Below are 18,959 nucleotides of genomic sequence, written 5' to 3' on the forward strand. Positions count from 1 at the left end.
CATTGGATGTCATTACTTTCGTGGTTATCGGGCGGTGGCAATCCATCCAATGCCGAGGTTGTCTTGAGACAGTTGAATTTTGGATGGACTCCATCTGGCACTGTAAGCTCTGAAATTTGAGCTTGTCCAAAGGGTGGCTGTGGAGTCACTTGCACCTTGGATCTTGGCAGGCAACCTGGATCCACTCTGTGATCTCAGAAACCAACATTTTGTGGGGAGAAATGTTTGCATCTAGTTATTCATTTTGCTTTTCGGAGAGCTGATGTCATGCAAGGCGCAAACGGTGTAACCAAAAGCATCAGTGCTTTGTGTGTCTTGGATAAATTATTGGGGACTGTGGTCTGTACTACTGTGTATAGTTTGCAGTGAGTTGGCTCTTGTGTAATTTGGCATAATTTAATGTGTCATGTTAACACACATGCTTTGCTTCAGTTCTGTTTTTAGGCTTCTGGTTGGATCTACAACCCTAATCCTATTTCATTGTTTGTTGAATGTCCCATCTTGTTGATTGTATTGACTCACTCTATGTAATCCACCTTGAGTCCTAGTGAGAAAGGCAGACTATAAGTAAAGTAAATAAATAATAAGTATAATTTTGAAGCAAAAAATAGAGCTCTTAACTTTTTCTGTTTTTTCCCTAGACTGATGATATAACACCTTTGAGAGGTCAATGCTGAATCTTCATGCCGTACACAGAGGTAACACAGAGCTATCAAGGAGTGTGTGCGGGGACTGTCTCCAGCTCTGTGATTTCATTGATACCATTGTTTGTGATTCTGAAGAGCAAGCAAAATTAAGAGAGGAAGAGACTAAATGGATCTTAAGACAGCAGTATTCAATGCAGCTCGTGATGGCAAGCTGCGGCTCCTCACCAAATTGTTGGCAAATAAAACGAAAGAAGAGATAGCCTTGCTGATGTCAGAAAAAACAAATGGTGCCACACCCCTTCTAATGGCAGCCCGCTATGGACACCTTGACATGGTGGAATATCTGCTGGAGCATTGTAGTGCCTCTATAGAAATTGGTGGCTCGGTGAATTTCGATGGTGAGACTATTGAGGGTGCACCACCACTATGGGCAGCCTCAGCTGCTGGTCATTTGAAGGTGGTCCAGTCTTTATTAAATCATGGAGCATCTGTCAACAATACCACTCTGACAAACTCAACACCTCTTCGGGCTGCCTGCTTTGATGGCCACCTGGAAATTGTGAAGTATCTTGTGGAGCACAAAGCTGACTTGGAAGTATCAAATCGTCATGGGCATACATGCCTTATGATATCTTGTTACAAAGGGCACAAAGAAATTGCTCAGTATTTGCTTGAGAAAGGGGCTGATGTAAATAGAAAAAGTGTCAAAGGTGAGTTTTCAATACTTGCTTGCAACAAAGTTAAATAAATAGGTTTGATGTCTACTTAAGGGCTCTATTGAGAGCATTCATCTGGTTTGACAGCTCAGTGGTTCAAAGTCCAAGAGGACTGTGTGTTTTCCCAACATTTCTTTACTACTTAGAAACAAATTACTTGTAGTCCATGTCAGCAGGCCTTAACTTATAAAAGTGATTTTAAAAAAAGAAAGAAAAAGTAATTGCAATATAGATGTATATGCTGGTCCCAGAGAGTTGTGTGTGGAGGACAAATTATGGATATCAGTTGTGAATATTTTTAGAAGTCATATGATGTATCTCTTCACATTTTGTAAAAGTGGCATCAGTTGGAAACTAGAAAGTCTTTGACCATTGAATGCCAATATCTTATTAGCAATATTGACATAGAATATACTACATATCAAGAAGTTAGCTTTGCATTTGTATGCACTTAGACATGTTTTTAATCAGGTCACAAGATTGTTTCCTAATTGTAGCTAATATATATGTATCATTAAACAATTATGCGAGCAAGACATAATGGTAATGTGATCACAACAGGTTCTTCTTTGTCCTTTTTGCTGTTGTGTATGCTGTATGGCTACTGCTGTTGTTTAGGAAAGTGTTCCTGTGGCTATACTATGGTAATCCAGGAGGAGACTGTATTTGTGGATTATCCCCACTGCTAGGCAGTGTTATCCAATTTGGCTTACATTGAATCTTTATCTAGTGAATCATCTAAAATTAATACCGTCTTTTCCCTCTGCTTTCATCCTTTTAGCAGGCCTATATGTTTTGTTTGGTGTTAGGGAGACATTCAATCAACTATTAGGTTTTATATTTTCAAATAAAGGCTGCCATTCTGTCACCTTCTTCCCAGAAGGCTAAAGGTGCAAATCTGATGCTAGCTCCACTCTGCAGCACTTTATCTATTCAAAACTCCTACATTCTGTACCAACATCTAAGACCAGGGCATGATTTATCTCCCCCCACCCCCTAACATCCAGCCTAATGAACTGTCGTGGAGAACTGAAAAGCTTTCACAATATTTTGTGTTGTTTTGGTTGGTCCCAACGAAAGGTATTACATAGCTTTTATTTTTGGACTGTGGCTATAGTCACCTTGTCCTTTTGTTTTAGTGGAGGGCATGTCATTGATCTTTAATGCTTCTCTAATGTTACTTTTTTGATAAGTATGTCAGTTGCTTCAAGCAGCTACCTAGATATTCCTCCCCCAGAGCCTGCCTCTGATCTGTATGCAGTTAGTATCCTAAATAAATGACGGGAGAGAGATTTAAGCCCTTAATTCTCTTACTTAAATCAGTAGGATTTCTAGTTCTGGCTGGATCATGTCCATTATGAAATAATGTAGGTTGTTTATATGTCAGGAGTGTAAGAGTGCATGGTGATTGAGTATAGTGGCTAAGATTGAGCTATGAATTAGGACGTCTGCAGTTTACCTCCATGGTGGACTCTCAGTTCCCCATATGCAATATGGGAAGGGTAATAGTAACCTACCTTACAGGATTTTTGTAAAGATTACAGCAAGTTGTGTGCACCGAGATAATGTACATGGTGGTGTTGTTGATCAGATTGTTCTGGCTCATGGTTTGTGAATGGGTTGGATCTGGAGGTGCTTTCCACTGACATAATGGCATTTTCATTAGCAGAACAACATTTCCACTGGCAGAAGGATGGTTGGTTTTTGCCGATTTCCCTCCCCCACTGCAGACCACTATATCACAGTTTATGTTAATCCCTTAACCCCCTAACACATCAGGAGGGATCAGCTGTGTACATCAGGACAAGGAAGGCAGGAAAGTCCTGTTCCATGAGCTTCACTGGTCTCATGGTTCTTTGGATCCAGCCCTTTGTATCTCCACTCTGATTCTGAATGACTCATAACTTAAACACAAGTTCAGCCCTTACAGCAATGCAAAAGGAATGCTATTTTTATAATGAGAAAAAGTCTGCTTCTGTCACTGACATTTGGCAGCATAGCCTAACCTCCTCCTGTTCTGCTGTGTTAAATTCTCAGCATTGTTTTGGTACATTAAAAAGAACTGTGTCATGGTCAGGGGTTCTTCTCAGTAGCCAACTGTTTATACTTGAAGATCTACAAGTAGATTCCAATGGAAATTGTGATGTATCCGTTCTCAGTCATAAACCATTATATTGGTGGGTTTGAAGAGGAGTTCAGAGTAATTAGCTCATCTTAGGCATGCCTCCTCCCCGCTCCCAAGGGGGGCTAGATTTTTTTTCTTTTTCCTATCACGTCGCAGCTGAGTTAAAGCAAACCTGTAGGGTTTTCAAGGCTAGGGACACTGAGAGGTAGTTTGCCATTGCCTGTCTCAGCATAGCAACACTAGGCTTGCTTGGTGGTCTTGTATCCAAATACTAACCAGGGCTGCCTCTTCTTAGCTTCCGTGGTCTGATGAGATCAAGCTAGCCTGGGATATCCAGGTAGTCATGGCTTATTTGTATAGTCAAATGTAACTTTATCAGTAACTATCTGATAAATTGTTTCCCTTTTGTTGTCAGCTTTTAATCAACATCTGATTAATTTCTTCCCTGATATTCTTTTTACTAAAATTATTAATAGCATCAATTCAGTCCCTCCTCCCACATGTTCATGTGGCTAAACTGGTGAATGTTTTTTGAGGAAAGATGTTTGTTGAATGTCATTGCCAGTTTTGGTAATTATTCGGCCTTGAACTCTAAAACTACAGTGAAAGTAAATGTATCAGAGCTTGGGTAATGATTTAATACAGTTTGCACAAACACTGGATGGGAATCTCACAAATGTCAGTTTCATTTTTAAAAGCCTTGTTCTGTTGCTTTGAAGTCATCATGGGTCCCTTATTTCAAGTTTCTTTCTTTGTGTTTATATTTCAAATATGTCTGTCTGTGTGCACGTTTTTTTCAGAAAAGCTTATATTTTGCTGGTATCATTTGAAAGGGGAGAGGGTGGTCTTTATCTTACTGTGAGGGAGCACTCTGATTTCTGAACGTATGCTTAAACAAGCTGCAGGTTACAGGGAAGTGTGTGCCTTTCTTCATTTAAATCTGTTTCTTCATCAAAACAGTAAGTTGCAGGGAAATTCATCATTCACTGTTGGAAAGCCCTTTTTGCACAAACTTGTACAGAATCATTTCCTTCCTGCTTAAGTCCTCCATTCCACAACAGTATTAAGAGGAGCCGTGCTTTCTGTCAGAGGCTTCTGTTTCTGGCTCTTCTTCCCAAATACTTAGTTTGTCCTTGCAGGGGTATGGGGGGCCAAGCTTGCTTGGTGTGGTGTTGCTGGCGGTGGGCCTGATCTTGCCTTTTAAAATATTGAATAAATTTGTAGGGTAGGAGTACTTTAATTACTGTGCCTGTGTTATAGCAGTTCAGGCTCTTCTACTGTGCACTGCTACTTATATTTAAGTATATATTGCTAAGTATCCTAGTAATTTGCTAGATTGCCTTCTGGAAGTTGTGTGTGAGAGCATGCACAGGATGTGCCAGATCCAGACGGAAGAACTGTGAGCATTCTGCTTTAATCTTACTGTAAATATAAACATGGCATAATCACAATTTGTTGTTATGAACTATTGATTATCACTCCCGAGTTTCCTCATGACAGCATAGCCACTTGGAGAATAGTTGAGTTCTTTGACTTTAGAAAGATTCGATTTTGGGGCTAGGAAAATGTTATACTGCTTCCCCAGTGGAGCATTCAAAGGAAGAAAGGGTAACTGTGTGATTTTCTATATAAGACTAATGGAATTCTGTACATTTAGGTGACAGATTTTTTCCCAGTGTCAGTGATAGAGATAATAAAAATATGTGCAGCCTTATCCTAGGTCCCATTGTTCATTGAGACTTATTACCAGATATATATATACACATAAGAGTTTAACCTTGGGTATCAACTCTAATGTCATATTGCACTGCCTTTCCATTTCAGTAGTAGAGTTCTGAGTCAAAATAAGGAAATATGGTCAGACAGGACATGATTAACCCACTAATTATGGGTTTTACAAGCAATCAAAATGAGTGCAGTTTCTATGACTCAAGGATTCACAAGTTTTGTCATTCATAATATTCTGTTGGAAGGTGCCTCTAATGTTAATGGTGAAATCCTTTGGATGTTGCATAAACACAGTTCAGAATAACATCCATTTTAATTTACTTCTATTTAGTAAGCGTCATCAAGAATGACATAGCTTAATTAGCAGAACAAAGGCTGGTCCAGAAGAAGTTGAAAAAAGATCTAGAATCACGTGAAAATGTAGGATAAAGGGCATTCTTAATAATCTTTTAGTGTTGAGTTACCAAGATGGTTTTTAAAAATGATCATGTTTTTACATGTACTGTGGTGTAATCTCTGTAGGGCAATCTGTGTAATCTGTAGGGCAAAATGGAATTGCCCTAGGCTCTCAGGTTAAGTGGTAGACTGGAGTACTTCCCCAACCAGAGGATCTGCTTGCAAGAAATTGCCTTGGCCTGCCTCTTTGCAACAGCAGTGAGAGGCGCTTATAGGTGGTATGATTATCATTTCCTCTGGTCGGTATAGAGGGAAGGCATGGCCTTTGAATAGCATTTGCAAAAAGAAGTTAATACAGTTACCATTGGTTCATGTGATTGCAGCTCAAATGTATGCTGTGGGACAGGTAATCTGAATATGCCAGTAGAAAGGGCTTTCCCATATCTTCTTCCCAGGCCTATTTGCTCAGACACCATAAATACTTTCGAACACAGCTAAGTGGTTAAAAATATGTATCAACAGAGCCTTTACAAAAAGCTCTCCAGTAGAACAGCTGCAGCAGAAGGTCCAAGAGAAAAGATAGTGTATATTACGTTTGGCAAATGAGGAGGGGGAAGCCCAAGACAATTCAGGATTAATTATTTTTTTCAAATACAACTATGAAAAGTATTCAAGTGACTAATAAGGAATGTTAGCCTATTGTTGTGTTAATGATGTGTGTGGGGGGCCCTGTGGCTCACTAGTAGAGCATCTGCTTGGCATACAAAACTTTCCAAATTCAGTCTGTGACATCTCCAGTTAAAGGAACTCACAGTGGGTGATGTGAAAGACCTGTGCTTGAGACCCTGGAGTGTTGCTGCCAGTATGAGTAGGCAGTACTGACTTTGATGGACCAAGGGCTCATTCATGTGTTCATGTGATAGTGATTAAAATACCACTTTTGCAAAGCATCTGTCCTGCACAGCTGTTTATGATGTGCAACTTTATCAACCTAACTTGCAAATTAATTTGATGTGTGCAAGCTTTTCTTCTTCCTTTGGTGTGGCCTTTCTTTGAAAGCGTATCATAGCGTTCATGATCATTGCTTTCTTTTTTCCCGCAGGAAACACAGCATTACATGATTGTGCAGAATCTGGTAGCTTGGAAATCATGAAGATGCTTCTCAAGTATTGTGCAAAGATGGAAAAAGATGGCTATGGAATGACACCACTTCTCTCGGCTAGCGTTACAGGCCACACAAACATAGTTGACTTTTTGACCCAGCATGTTGAGACAAGTAAAGTGGAACGTATCAATGCACTGGAACTTCTAGGAGCCACATTTGTGGACAAAAAGAGAGATTTACTTGGTGCTTTGAAATACTGGAAAAGAGCTATGGATATGAGGTACAGTGATAGGACTAATATCCTAAGCAAACCTGTACCTCATTCTTTAATAATGGCCTATGATTATGCCAAGGAGGTAAACAGTGCTGAAGAGCTAGAAAACCTTATTGCAGACCCTGATGAGATGAGAATGCAAGCGTTGTTAATTAGAGAACGTATTCTGGGCCCTTCTCACCCAGATACATCCTACTATATTCGGTATAGAGGTGCTGTCTATGCGGACTCTGGCAACTTCAAACGATGCATCAACTTGTGGAAGTATGCTTTAGACATGCAGCAGAGCAATTTGGACCCACTGAGTCCTATGACTGCTAGCAGTCTTCTATCATTTGCCGAACTTTTCTCGTTCATGTTACAGGACAGGGCAAAAGGCCTGCTGGGCACAACTGTTACATTTGATGACCTTATGGGTATACTGTGCAAAAGTGTCCTCGAAATAGAGCGTGCCATCAAACAAACTCAGTGTCCACCTGACCAAATACAGCTCAACAAAGCCCTTTCCATCATTTTGCATCTAATTTGCTTGCTGGAAAAAGTTCCCTGCAGTCCTGAACAGGATCATTTTAAGAAACAGACTATATACAAATTTCTTAAGCTGCATCCTAGAGGAAAGAATAACTTTAGCCCACTCCACCTTGCTGTTGACAAGAATACGACATGTGTGGGACGCTACCCAGTTTGTAAATTTCCCTCTTTACAAGTCACCGCTATACTAGTGGAATGTGGTGCTGATGTAAATGCTAGAGACTCTGATGACAACAGTCCTTTACACATATCTGCACTGAATAACCATCCTGACATCATGAATCTTCTTATCAAGTCAGGTTCACATTTTGATGCCACAAACTTGCATAAACAAACTGCTATTGACTTGCTTGATGAGAAGGAAATGGCAAAGAACTTGATCCAACCCATCAACCATACTACACTGCAGTGTCTTGCTGCCCGTGTCATTGTGAATCATTGCATAGGTTACCAAGGGCACATCCCAGAAAAGCTTGAGAATTTCGTTTTGCTCCATAGATGATAATCTGATATAGGCCCTTGGTACTGTGGGAGCATGAGTTAGTGACACTAATTGTTGCTTTCTCAAGCACTGTTGTAATACGCCAGCGATATGCCAACATTCATTTAGCTTGGTCCATCCTGCTCATTGGCTAAGGCATTACTCGAATCAAATTTGCAGAACTGGTTACTCAGTATTTAAAACAAACACACCTTATAATATAATTTGTGGATTATTTAGAAATGTAATGCTATATTTGAATTCACTAAAATTGTCTGCCAACAGCTTGTCTATTCTGGTTTGGTTTGCCTGTTGGTTGTTTGGGCCTGATTTTAATAATTTTATGGTGTTGTCTCTCTCTTACCAGTGTGGATTTTATATAATTGGAAAGTCATCTTTTTTGTTCAGGCTTGAGCATTTCTACTCTTCTTTTTCTAATGGGTTCATTGCTGAACTGTTAAAGTTGTATGGACTTGTTAACATTTGCAATTACCATAAGTGCTTTTATCCTCTCTATGCACTGGCTTGAACATGACTGTTGTGTGTTGGCATATTTCTATGCAGCAGTTGGCCATTTTCAGCTCTGACCTGTTTCTTGCAGTTTTCTTAGAGATTTGAAAATACAGTATTTACAGCATGACAATTTTTGAAGATATCGGTCAGCTGTCCAAATTCTCACTTTTTGCCCCTAGCTGTTTCTATAGTTGCTTCCTGTTGATTTTTTTTTTCTAGAGCTGCGTGCTGAATTTGGGAGTAAAATGTGTTCTTGTTGGCAAACCCATTTTTTAAATTAAGCCTGAAAGTCATTTTACTGTGACTTGCAGTAAGGGAAGAAGGTAATGAATTGCCATCTTTGACTCTGCACTAATGTCTTGAGCTGATTGTGTGACCAGGCATAGAGAGTTTCTTCAAATTTAACCTGAAACTTAATCATTCAGTTCAGTGAGAACTAGATCAAACATAGTCTGAAATTACAACTCTACATTCTTAGCTACAAAATGAAACTAAAGCATGTTGGCATGATACTTGTCAGTCCACTCCAGATCTAGCCATCTACTAGTATAACTATATGGTTGTAATCAGTAGGCTTCTGCAGGGACTTTGGAAGTTCAGAAGTAGTACCCCCATCTCTCCATTTTAAAATAATTCATATGGATATTTTGCATGCATTTTATTCTCTAGTACCTTTCAGCCATATTAATGGAAACTTCAGAGGCCATGTTGGGGCTGTGTACACCACTGAAAGCTATCTATTTTTATAATACTTGCACAACAGCTTAGCTATTGCAGCAGAAAGGGCTTTTTTAGACTTGATAAGGAAACCATAAGTGAAGACTACAAATGAGATTAAGATTCAGGTAACATAATTCAGCACTTTATTGTTGATTCATAATGAAACTTATTATGGCATATTAGACCTGCAAATGTCTTAAAATAAAATGGTTCTCAAGAAAAAAAGCTTATTTTTTCCCCTTGAGTGGAATACAGCACACATGGCAATTTTACAGTCCTACATTTTGGGTGGTTTGCTGTGTCTCTTGACTTTTGTGATTGATCATACCTAATGCCTTTTCAATGCAGAAACACAACACACAGATTACTATGAATTTGTGGTAGTGGACAGTGCAGAATTTCAGAGTCGGATCAGTCCATCAAGGCTAGGTTTAACCTCGTAATATTTTTTTTAATTAGAGCAATATTGTCTTCAACTGATGATTTGAGTTTGGTGTGCAATTCCTTTACAGTTCACACAAACCAGTAGTTACATGTTGGCTTGTTTCACTATTGTCTTCGTGGTTGATATAAATTGGCTTTGCCACCTTGCAAAAAGGGTGTGAAACTTTTTGAAAGAATCAACCAAAATGCCAGGTACACTGCTGTCTGTTCTATTCGTTCCAATTTTGGCACAGGTACATTTGGATCACTTTTATTAAAAGCAAAGCATATGGGTTTTTTACTAGTATACAACAGAACAGTTATTTTAGCTGGTTAATTCTGCACCAGTAGCACATTCCTATATAAGAGTTAAAACCTGAGCAGTTTGATAAAAAGTTCTCATTCTTTTTCACTAATTACCTGTTCTCCACATAAATTTTATTTTTATATTGCAGAAGCAGAACACAATCTATTTTGGGCTAAATATAGGACACAAGAGGGACAGGGACATCGTAGAACATTATGTGCTCCCAAATTTTATTATTTTACACATGTACTTGAACAGTAGTTAGCCTTTGGAGATGGGAACACTTTTGTAGTTCTTGATTATGTATAGTTTGGAAATACGTTCTGTTGATAGTCAAAATTGTGTTTTGTACAGTTTTTAAGCAACAATTAATGAATAGTGGATAAAGGTTCTTAATATTTCCTTTCTTTTTTACCTTGATATCACCACTATTGATACTGCTATAGTTTCCTGCAGTATTTTGATTTCAAGTCTTGAAGCTTCTTTACAAACTTCTCATATTTTCAAATCCATGCAGTTCTTATGAAGGCAAAACATGATTCTTTTTAGGAAGAGCTACTTTCACAATCTGTTATTTTAAAAATAAATACATCCTAGTTTCATGGGTGGATGATAAGTTAGAGTGTGCCAGGCAGTTCCATCTGTGTGCCGAAAAGTGGCTTCAAATGGTTTTTATCCACAGTTTGGGACTGAGTTAAGATCATCGCTCTTCCTTTATTTCTGGATGTTATTACTTCGTATTATGTGTTCACAAGAAATTGCTGTAGTATGGTTAGCTGGACTATGTATTGTGCCAGTGTTTAGGAACTTAAGGCCTTTCAAAATATTCTGACTGATCCCTTCCACGACTTCGTTATAATTTCCCCTATAACAACTACTATTTCTTAAACTGTTAATGTACTTAATTTGAGAAGAATGCATATGTTAGGAGAGAGGCAGATATGTATGGATATCAAGTTTCAGGATGAACCTAGACATAATTCATCATTTTGTGTTTCTCGTTTGTTTATGAAATCTTTCTTCTTTTGGAACAAGCACAACAGTGTCTTTGTTACATTACCTCAGCTGCCCTGCCAGTGAATGTTCTAACTAGCGCCCTCGTCTAATGTTGCACTGAGCAATTAAAAAGGGAAACAGGACCATAAATGCCATCTTATGTAGTAATATTTTAATATATTGTACAGTGGCAGTGTCGATTTAGTTTATATTGTGTTTCAGTGAAACACCTGTCAGTTGGACTTGCATGATTTGATGATAAAGGCTTTAAAGTGACAGATCTCATGGCTAACCTTCCTTTAGGCGAGTCAAGCAGTCAGTGACTGGCAGTCTGTAGGGTATTTAGTTTTAAAGGCAAACTCTATGCTGGGGATTATTAGGAAAGGAATTGAAAATAAACCTGCCAATACTATAATGCCCCTATATAGATCTATGTTGTGGCCTCATTTGGAATACTGTGTACAGTTTTGGTCGCCATATCTCAAAAAGGACATTGAAGAGATGCAAAAACAAAATACAGAAGAGGGCAACCAAGATGATTAAGGGGTTGGAGCACCTTTCTATGACGGAAGGTTAAAGATTTTGGTACTTTTACTTTAGAAAAAATGACTGAGGGGAGACGTGATACAGGTTTATAAAATTATGCATGGGGCAGATAGAGTAGATAGAACTTTTCAGCCTCTCAAAATACTGGTACTTGGGGACACCCAAAGAAGTTGATGGGCAATAGCGTCAGGACAGATGAAAAGCCCTTCTCTACTCAGTGAGTGATTAAAATGTGGAATTCGCTGCCACAGGGATGTAGTGATGGCCGCAGATATAGATGGCTTTAAAAGGGGGTTGGACACATTCATAGAGGATAGGTGTACCAGGGGCTACTAGCCATGGAGACTAACGGGAACTTCCATGTTCAGAAGCAGTAAACCTCTAAATACTATTGCTAGGAGGCCTATTGAAAAGGCCTTGGCGTCTGTGCCCTGTTGACTCTCCAGAGTAACTGACCATTGTATGAGACAGGGTGCTCAACTAAGTGAACGGTCTGATCCAGCAAGGCAGCTCTTACTATCTTAATGCTGGACCCAGCACCTTTATTTCTTTTGAAGTCCTCAGATTTGTAGACCAAAAAAAAGTTCAACAGCTTTTATCCTATAGCACAACTGCCAGCCCCACCTTGAAGCTCCTGCCCTGTGTAACACTGTTTTTATAGGCTTACTCCTTTCCCCTGACACTTTTCTTTCCTCCAGTGCCTGTCCCCTCAACATTCTGCACAACATTACAAATCCTGTAGTCCTTCCCTTACTCAAACATGTGAACTTTTGTATATATAAATTGTTCACAGTATGCAGATTTATTCCATTTGCTGATCTGGCTTCACAAACAAACTCGGGCTTGCGGTTATAAAATACGAAAAGCTGTGCAGAATGTCACATGCTAATAGTGATACTTGACTTAATAATAAAATGCAGAATTGGAGTCCTAGAATTAATAGTATTTATGGTTCAGTAGTAAGGCTAGAAATATATAGGTACCAACATCATTCGTTAGGAACTTGATTCCAAAGATTTCAGTATTAACCATGCTCAAGTCTGAGTAACTATTTCAAATTCATAGGTACCAGCACCAGCTTCTTAAGGCCAAACCCTTGAGCTAAGATGCACAAACATTCTCTATAAAAGTCAATCTGTTCTTATTCCTACTGGGTATACAGAGCTTTCCAAACATATTTATCATAACAAAGCAAATATAACTTGGGTCACATATGGTCTAAGTGACCTTTCGAAGGCCCTCAGAAGCTCTCTTGTAGAGCTAAAAACAAAGATTGGTATTTATGGTGTGTCTATGCAGGTTTTGTTTCACAGCTCTGGCATGCTGAGTCGATGTCTCTGATCCTTGCAGGCAGTACACTGTCACTGCTGATTTCCAGTAGTCTGCACGGTAAATTGAAAGTCTCTGTGTGTATGCTGTTGGCCATATGGAAGAACAACATGCAAAAATACCATGTCTGTTCTTACAGATTAGTGTCTTCTGGTTCAGTTCTTTAGAACAAAGCTCATGTGTGGGCGAGCCTAGGCCATTAGAAGATGGTTAGATTATACCTGCTGAAGGAAGTTTGGCAGATGACCTGCCCCTTTGGCTGACCATGTAATTATTAGAGTCCAGCTTCTGTTTCCCCTCCTACAAGCTTTCACCAGCATATACTTTCTCTCCACCTACACAATCCTCTCAACTAGAGTTTCCCCACATGATTCCTTTTTATGTTACACTACACTCTTCCAGTCTCTTACAGGTCACACCTTCTTAATTTTATCACACTCTTTCTCCTCTGCAAATAGAGAGATACATGGGTCCTTTTTCTGACCCAAGAGAGCTTTCCAGAAAATAAGACTGCTGCTTCATAGTATAGTGTGTAATTTCCTTTCTGTCAGTGTTCTTCAATTGTGTCATTCCCACCCACCCCCCTTCAGATTTGGGAACTTGCCTATTAAGGAAATAGTTTATTACTTCTTTCTCTCCATTATCAAGTACAATTAAAGTAATGTAGGATCCTATTCTTTCAGTTCCTTTGTTCGTACAATTCTTTGGCTGTGTTCTTTGCAGGGTTTACTTGTTTATATATAATAGCAAGTGATTTAAGGTTAAGAAAATACTTTCAGGGTTATATGTGACTGTACTCAAATCTAATTTCTGCATCAAGCATCAGCCAGGAGAATACATTCTAGTCTAATTCTACCATATTGGTGTAGCATAAGAAGTTATACACACTTCCTGTGATTTTTGTTTTGTTTGTTTGTTGTTAATTGCCAGCCCATGATAGCGGTAAAGAGAGATTTGGAGGTAAAGGGAGATTTGACGTATTACATACTAAAGTCAAGAACTTCAGATGACTCATCCAGTGGTGAGGCTATGATTGGAATCTGCCCATATGATTATGGCTGGATGCAGCTTTTGGTGTGCCCTGGCATGCCAAAGTGAACACTTGATAAGAATTTTTAAAACTGTAGCACCTTCCGTTCCTTTTAAGCAGAATGGCATTTAGCTGTTTGCACATAAGCAGTCTCTTACTAGTTTTAATGGACTATGGAGATTTTAGATGCAGAACATGACAAGGACTCTTTACGCCCCCTTCATGTACCCTTTGTCAAGCTGTCCTATTAGTTAACTTCTGTACACTTAATTTTTTTTAAAAGGCCAGCAGTGTATGTAAGTTTTAAATCACTTGCTGTCCAATAATGTGATGCTTTTGTGTGCATGATTGAATAATATAAGGCTGCAAATGTTGAAATGGTGTGCTAAAAAGTTGAAAGCAACAGCAATTGCTTCTGTGTAACTTCAGTTCATCTTTTACTGGCTGAAGAAACCCAAAGATGATAATGACTACTGCTGATTGCATCATATGGGGAAACAAAGGCAGAACTTGCTGTAGTATGTTGATTTCCCAAGTTTAGTGACTGATTAAGATTCCGTTAACCTATTTCCATCCTCCTACGAGGTATAAGGTGGCAGCTGGAGAATCTGAAGTTGCTAATATTTTTGGTACCTCTAAGACCATTTTAGTAAGGACATTGGTCCCTCCAGTTTGAGCTGTATTCATAGTAAGATCAATTACTATACAGCAATATTTTTTGTAACGAACATGTTCTTCTAGAATGCAGAAGTCTGTCTAAATGTGGAATGGAATTCTGTATATTCCTCTAGATTTTAATAGAATTGTAAAATCAGCCATATACTAGACTGCGTCTGTAGCAGGTCAGGAACATCAGATAAAATCCCCATGGTTCTACAAACTGGCATTTGAGCCCCAAAGTCAATCTTGCTAAAGTTACATAGGTCTGAATCTGATCAGTGCTTGGATAGGAAACAGCTGGTTATCCTATGTAAGTCAGCTGGAGTTCCAAGACGGGATAAAACTGTGGAATAAATTTACAGCAATATCTTTCATAGCTTGGTAAAACTATTCATCTTGTAGCCGTTGAACTGGTGATGGGTTTGAATGCTTTTAGAAGGGAGGATTCTGTTTGGAGTTAAAGTGAGTGGACTTGCCCTAATATTTAGTACTAACCAATGCTCAGCAGTTAAGGATGTCTCTCATATTAAGACTGAAGATATAAATGTACTTCAGCTCCTGTTGGTTACAGGGACATACAGCTGATGACAGGAGCCAACCCCAGATGTCACAGTAGCTTGGGTAAACAACAAATTTATGTCTTTGCTTTCCTTGACCATCTTGAAGGGCAGTTGACACCACATGTGCAGGGAACCCAACCAAGAACAGATACATGCTTGAAGATGGGGCCTGTGCCGCCTGCCTGTCCTAGGACAGGCCACATGATGCACCTTTTACCACAAAACATTTTGACTGTATGAAAAATGGTTTTTAAAGTTCAGAACACCTATTATTCTTAAACCAATACAGTGTTGAAATAGCTGTGTATCTGCTTGGTGGTTCAAATTAATAAGAAGGGTGATTTGCCCACTAGGATTCTTTTTTAATTATTTGCCTGTACCTATCTGATCTCCCCCTCAGTTTTTCTTGATTTCTTTAAAATCTCTCTGGCTGCTTCTCAGGTCATTCAAACTTTTCTCTCTTCCATGCAATATTATGAGCCTCTTCAGCAGGATCTACATATCTTTCCTTTTGGTTTTAGAACTGGCTCAAGCACCTTGATCTACAGGTGTGTCTAAGTTTGGATTGTTATAGTCATTCATGCATGGATACTTTCACTCACGTTCACCCCCCCATCTGTCTCAGCTGTTCTTTGGGGTTGTGCATGTGTTTTCCCTCTGTTAGAGATGAACTTGCTGCCAGCCCTCACAAATCCTAGACCTTCCCGTTCCTCTGTTAACCCGATTCTTCCCTCTCCCCTGAGCTCAGCCCAGGTGAAATCTCCATGCATAAGGCAAAGTGCGGGCCACACAAGCTTAGTTTCACTTACAGCCAATTACAAAGCAGCATGTCCTGGGGCAGGGATTCAAATACTTCCTGCTTCCTAGGAACTCTTTTTTTAAATAAAGTTTTTATTGTTTTCTCATTTTATACATCATAATCATTTTCCGTTAATACTTAACAATATAAAATTGAATCTATAAAAAATTCTAATCTAAAAAATAACAAAACATAATTGACTTCCCCTTCACTCTCTTCTGTCCATAATTAGATTATATATACTTTTGCTAACAATATTCCTAGGAACTCTTTTTGAGCAGAAGAAAGGCTTTTTAAAACCAAGGCTTGGATTTCTCCCCCCTCCTTTATGATCTTAAAATGCTTTTTTATGCAGCAATTAGGTTTGGGGGAGGGGACTTACGAAGCAGCATTTCAAGGGGCGGGGATTCAATTACTTCCTGATTTGAGCTTGGAGACTGCTGGTGCATAGACTCCCAATAGGAAAGTGTGGGTCCAGCAAGCAACAAACCTCAGGTAAAACTCCCATGCATAAACGATCAGTGTTAAATATGCTGAAGAGGGCAGACCATAATTTTATTAGATTTCCTACTATGGTTATAATATGAGAGATCCTCTGTGTGGAAAGTGGGTTTCATAAAAGCTCAGAGTATATTATTTGCTATAGCTGTATCCTGTTCTTCCTTCACAAAGTTGGATCTTTTTACATGGGGACCCCAAGCAGGGCCTTCTCAATACCCCCACCACCCAGTGACTGGCTTAGTCTTAATAATGTGATGGCACTGTATGCCTTCAGATTACCTAAAACTGCTGCTTGCTTCCTTGGGAGGCAGTAGAAATAAAAGGCGATGGGAAATTATGGAGGAGAGAAAGCTTAAAGGGGCCAATAAAGAACCAGTTCCTCTCTCCTGAAGCACAATACATGGATGCCAAGGGAGGCCAAAGGTGCTGTATATTTTATTTGCACTGGCCAGGTAAGGAGAGCCAAATGTAATAAGGCCCAGGAAAGGCTGTGCCAAAAAACAGTGTGAAACATGCCAGACTAGATTATCTGGGATTCTAACCAAAAATTTAAAGAGGCTGGGTAATGGGTTGTTACTACTTCATGACTGCTGGTTCTATGTTGTATCTTTGTTCCAGGATCTTTTAGGAATCCCAGATACAACAGGAAGTTCATTTTGAGCAAATCCATATAGGCAAGCATCACAATCAGACCTCATCATTTGCCCCTGCAGAATTTCTTTTTAAGAATTTAGAATACCCTAACAGAGCATCTTTCCCTTCAGGCCCAGAGCCCTTTTGCTTTTGGGTTTAGGTAATGTATTGAAGAATGAATGTCACGTATCAGACTGGCACTGCTCCTAAACCAATGTAAGGGCCCACTCACTGGAGGGGGGCAGGTCCTGTATGAAGGCTAGCTGCTGCTTGCTCCCTTCAGGCTGTTTTGGACACACTCTCAGCCACCGGTGCTGTCTATGTTTCGTGTAGTCCTGTTTCTCCTTGGGTAGTTTTAAAATGCCTGTGTATTGTCTGTTGGGGCTTGAGCTGGTGATCCTGTCACTGTGGCCCCTTTGCTGGGTCCCTGATTCCTCACAGACTTGAATACCTTCTGTTTTTTTAAAAGCCATGGACCCTCAAAGAGCTATGTGTGTTGATTTTGTACAAGCTCTTGCTGCCAGGGTTACCAGCCTCCAGGTACTAGCTGGAGATCTGCTATTACAACTGATCTCTAGCCGATAGAGATCAGTTCACCGGGAGAAAATGGTCATTTTGGCAACTGGACTCCGTGGCATTGAAGTCTCTCCCCTCCCCAAACCCCGCCCTCCTCAGGCTCCACCCCGCAAAATCTCCCACCGGTGGCAAAGAGGGACCTGGTAACCCTACTTGCTGCCCTTTTTGTTTCATTCCTTACTAATGCTGTTCTGTTTTAGGGACATTTAATATTTCATCATGAAGAAGAAGAGTTGGTTTTTATATGCCAACTTTCTCTGCCACTTAAGGGAGAATCAAATCAGCTTACAATCACCTCCCCTCCCCCTCCCCACAATAGACACCCTGTGAGGTAGGTGGGGCTGAGAGATTGTGACTTGCCCAAGATCACCCAGCTGGCTTCGTGTGTAGGAGTGGGAAAACAAATCCAGTTCACCAGATTAGCGTCCGCTGCTCGCGTGGAGGAGTGGGGAATCAAACCCGGTTCTCCAGATCAGACTCCACTGCTCCAAACCACCGCTGTTAACCATTCACCATGCTGGCTCTCATCAGTCTTGCATGTAGGAAAATAGTAACATTTGAAGCAAGCCCATGTGTGAGGGAGGACACTTAAAGCTGCCTTATACTGAAATAAGACTTGGTTTGTCAAGTTCAGTTTTGTCTACTCTGACTGGCAGCAGCTCTCTAGGGTCTTAGGTATAGGTCTTCCACATTGCCCAGTATCTGATTATGTTTTCATTGGAGACGCTGGGAACTGCATGCCTGGCATGACGCTCAACCACAAAGCCTTCTCTGAAGGAGTGAGTGCTCAGCTCACATCTGGAAAAGACGTCTCATCTGTAATATTTGTAATCCGTAATTGAGCAGCTTATTCAAGATGATTAGGCCATCTGGCCATTCACTGAAATGTAATTTGAGTAAGTATAATGTGGCATGAGTCACAGACAATTGCGCACATTATATGACTTCCTGGTAAATGTAAAGCAGTAGCTAACTAGAGAGATAACGTGGGGCCTGTCATTTCAGGACAGCTATGTCAGACGTTCAAACAACAGGTGTCTTGAAAAACCGAGATCCTTCGAGAAAAGAATACACCCTAAATAATCAAGTGACCACACTTGTTTTGATTACTGGTTGCCTAGTTACCTGCATTGTAACTCTAACATGGGAATGTACAGTCACAGAAATAGTTTCAGTGTAATGGCACTTCTGTGTCAAATCAAATTGCTTGTCTGTCTCTCCTGAAGGGGTCATGAACATGAGTGACAGCATCTGAAATACCAGCTACCCAACCAGTTTGGAAATCCCTTTTGTTGTGGGTTGTAGCTTCAGGGGCAAAGCTTTGGCACCACCATTTTTTTCTTCTGAGGCAAGCAGAATATAT

The 18,959-nt window shown here is 39.9% G+C and overlaps 1 protein-coding gene across 1 annotated transcript; it reads left to right on the forward strand.

The window, feature by feature from the left end:
• The first annotated feature begins 736 nt into the window (after positions 1 to 736).
• On the forward strand, positions 737 to 8,660 carry FEM1C (fem-1 homolog C). The gene is made up of 2 exons (XM_056848231.1): positions 737 to 1,357; positions 6,715 to 8,660. The coding sequence occupies exons 1-2, from the start codon at positions 814 to 816 to the stop codon at positions 8,022 to 8,024; spliced, it is 1,854 nt and encodes a 617-aa protein (XP_056704209.1). The 5' UTR covers positions 737 to 813; the 3' UTR covers positions 8,025 to 8,660.
• The last annotated feature ends 10,299 nt before the right edge of the window (positions 8,661 to 18,959 follow it).

Source organism: Euleptes europaea, chromosome 4 (assembly GCF_029931775.1).
Source record: "Euleptes europaea isolate rEulEur1 chromosome 4, rEulEur1.hap1, whole genome shotgun sequence".
NCBI lineage: Eukaryota > Metazoa > Chordata > Lepidosauria > Squamata > Sphaerodactylidae > Euleptes > Euleptes europaea.

Coding starts and splice junctions, on each gene's coding strand:
- FEM1C (XM_056848231.1), top strand. CDS start 814: ATGGATCTTAAGACAGCAGTATTCAATGCAGCTCGTGATGGCAAGCTG. Junction 1,358..6,714: donor AAATAGAAAAAGTGTCAAAG/GTGAGTTTTCAA, acceptor TTTTTCCCGCAG/GAAACACAGCATTACATGAT.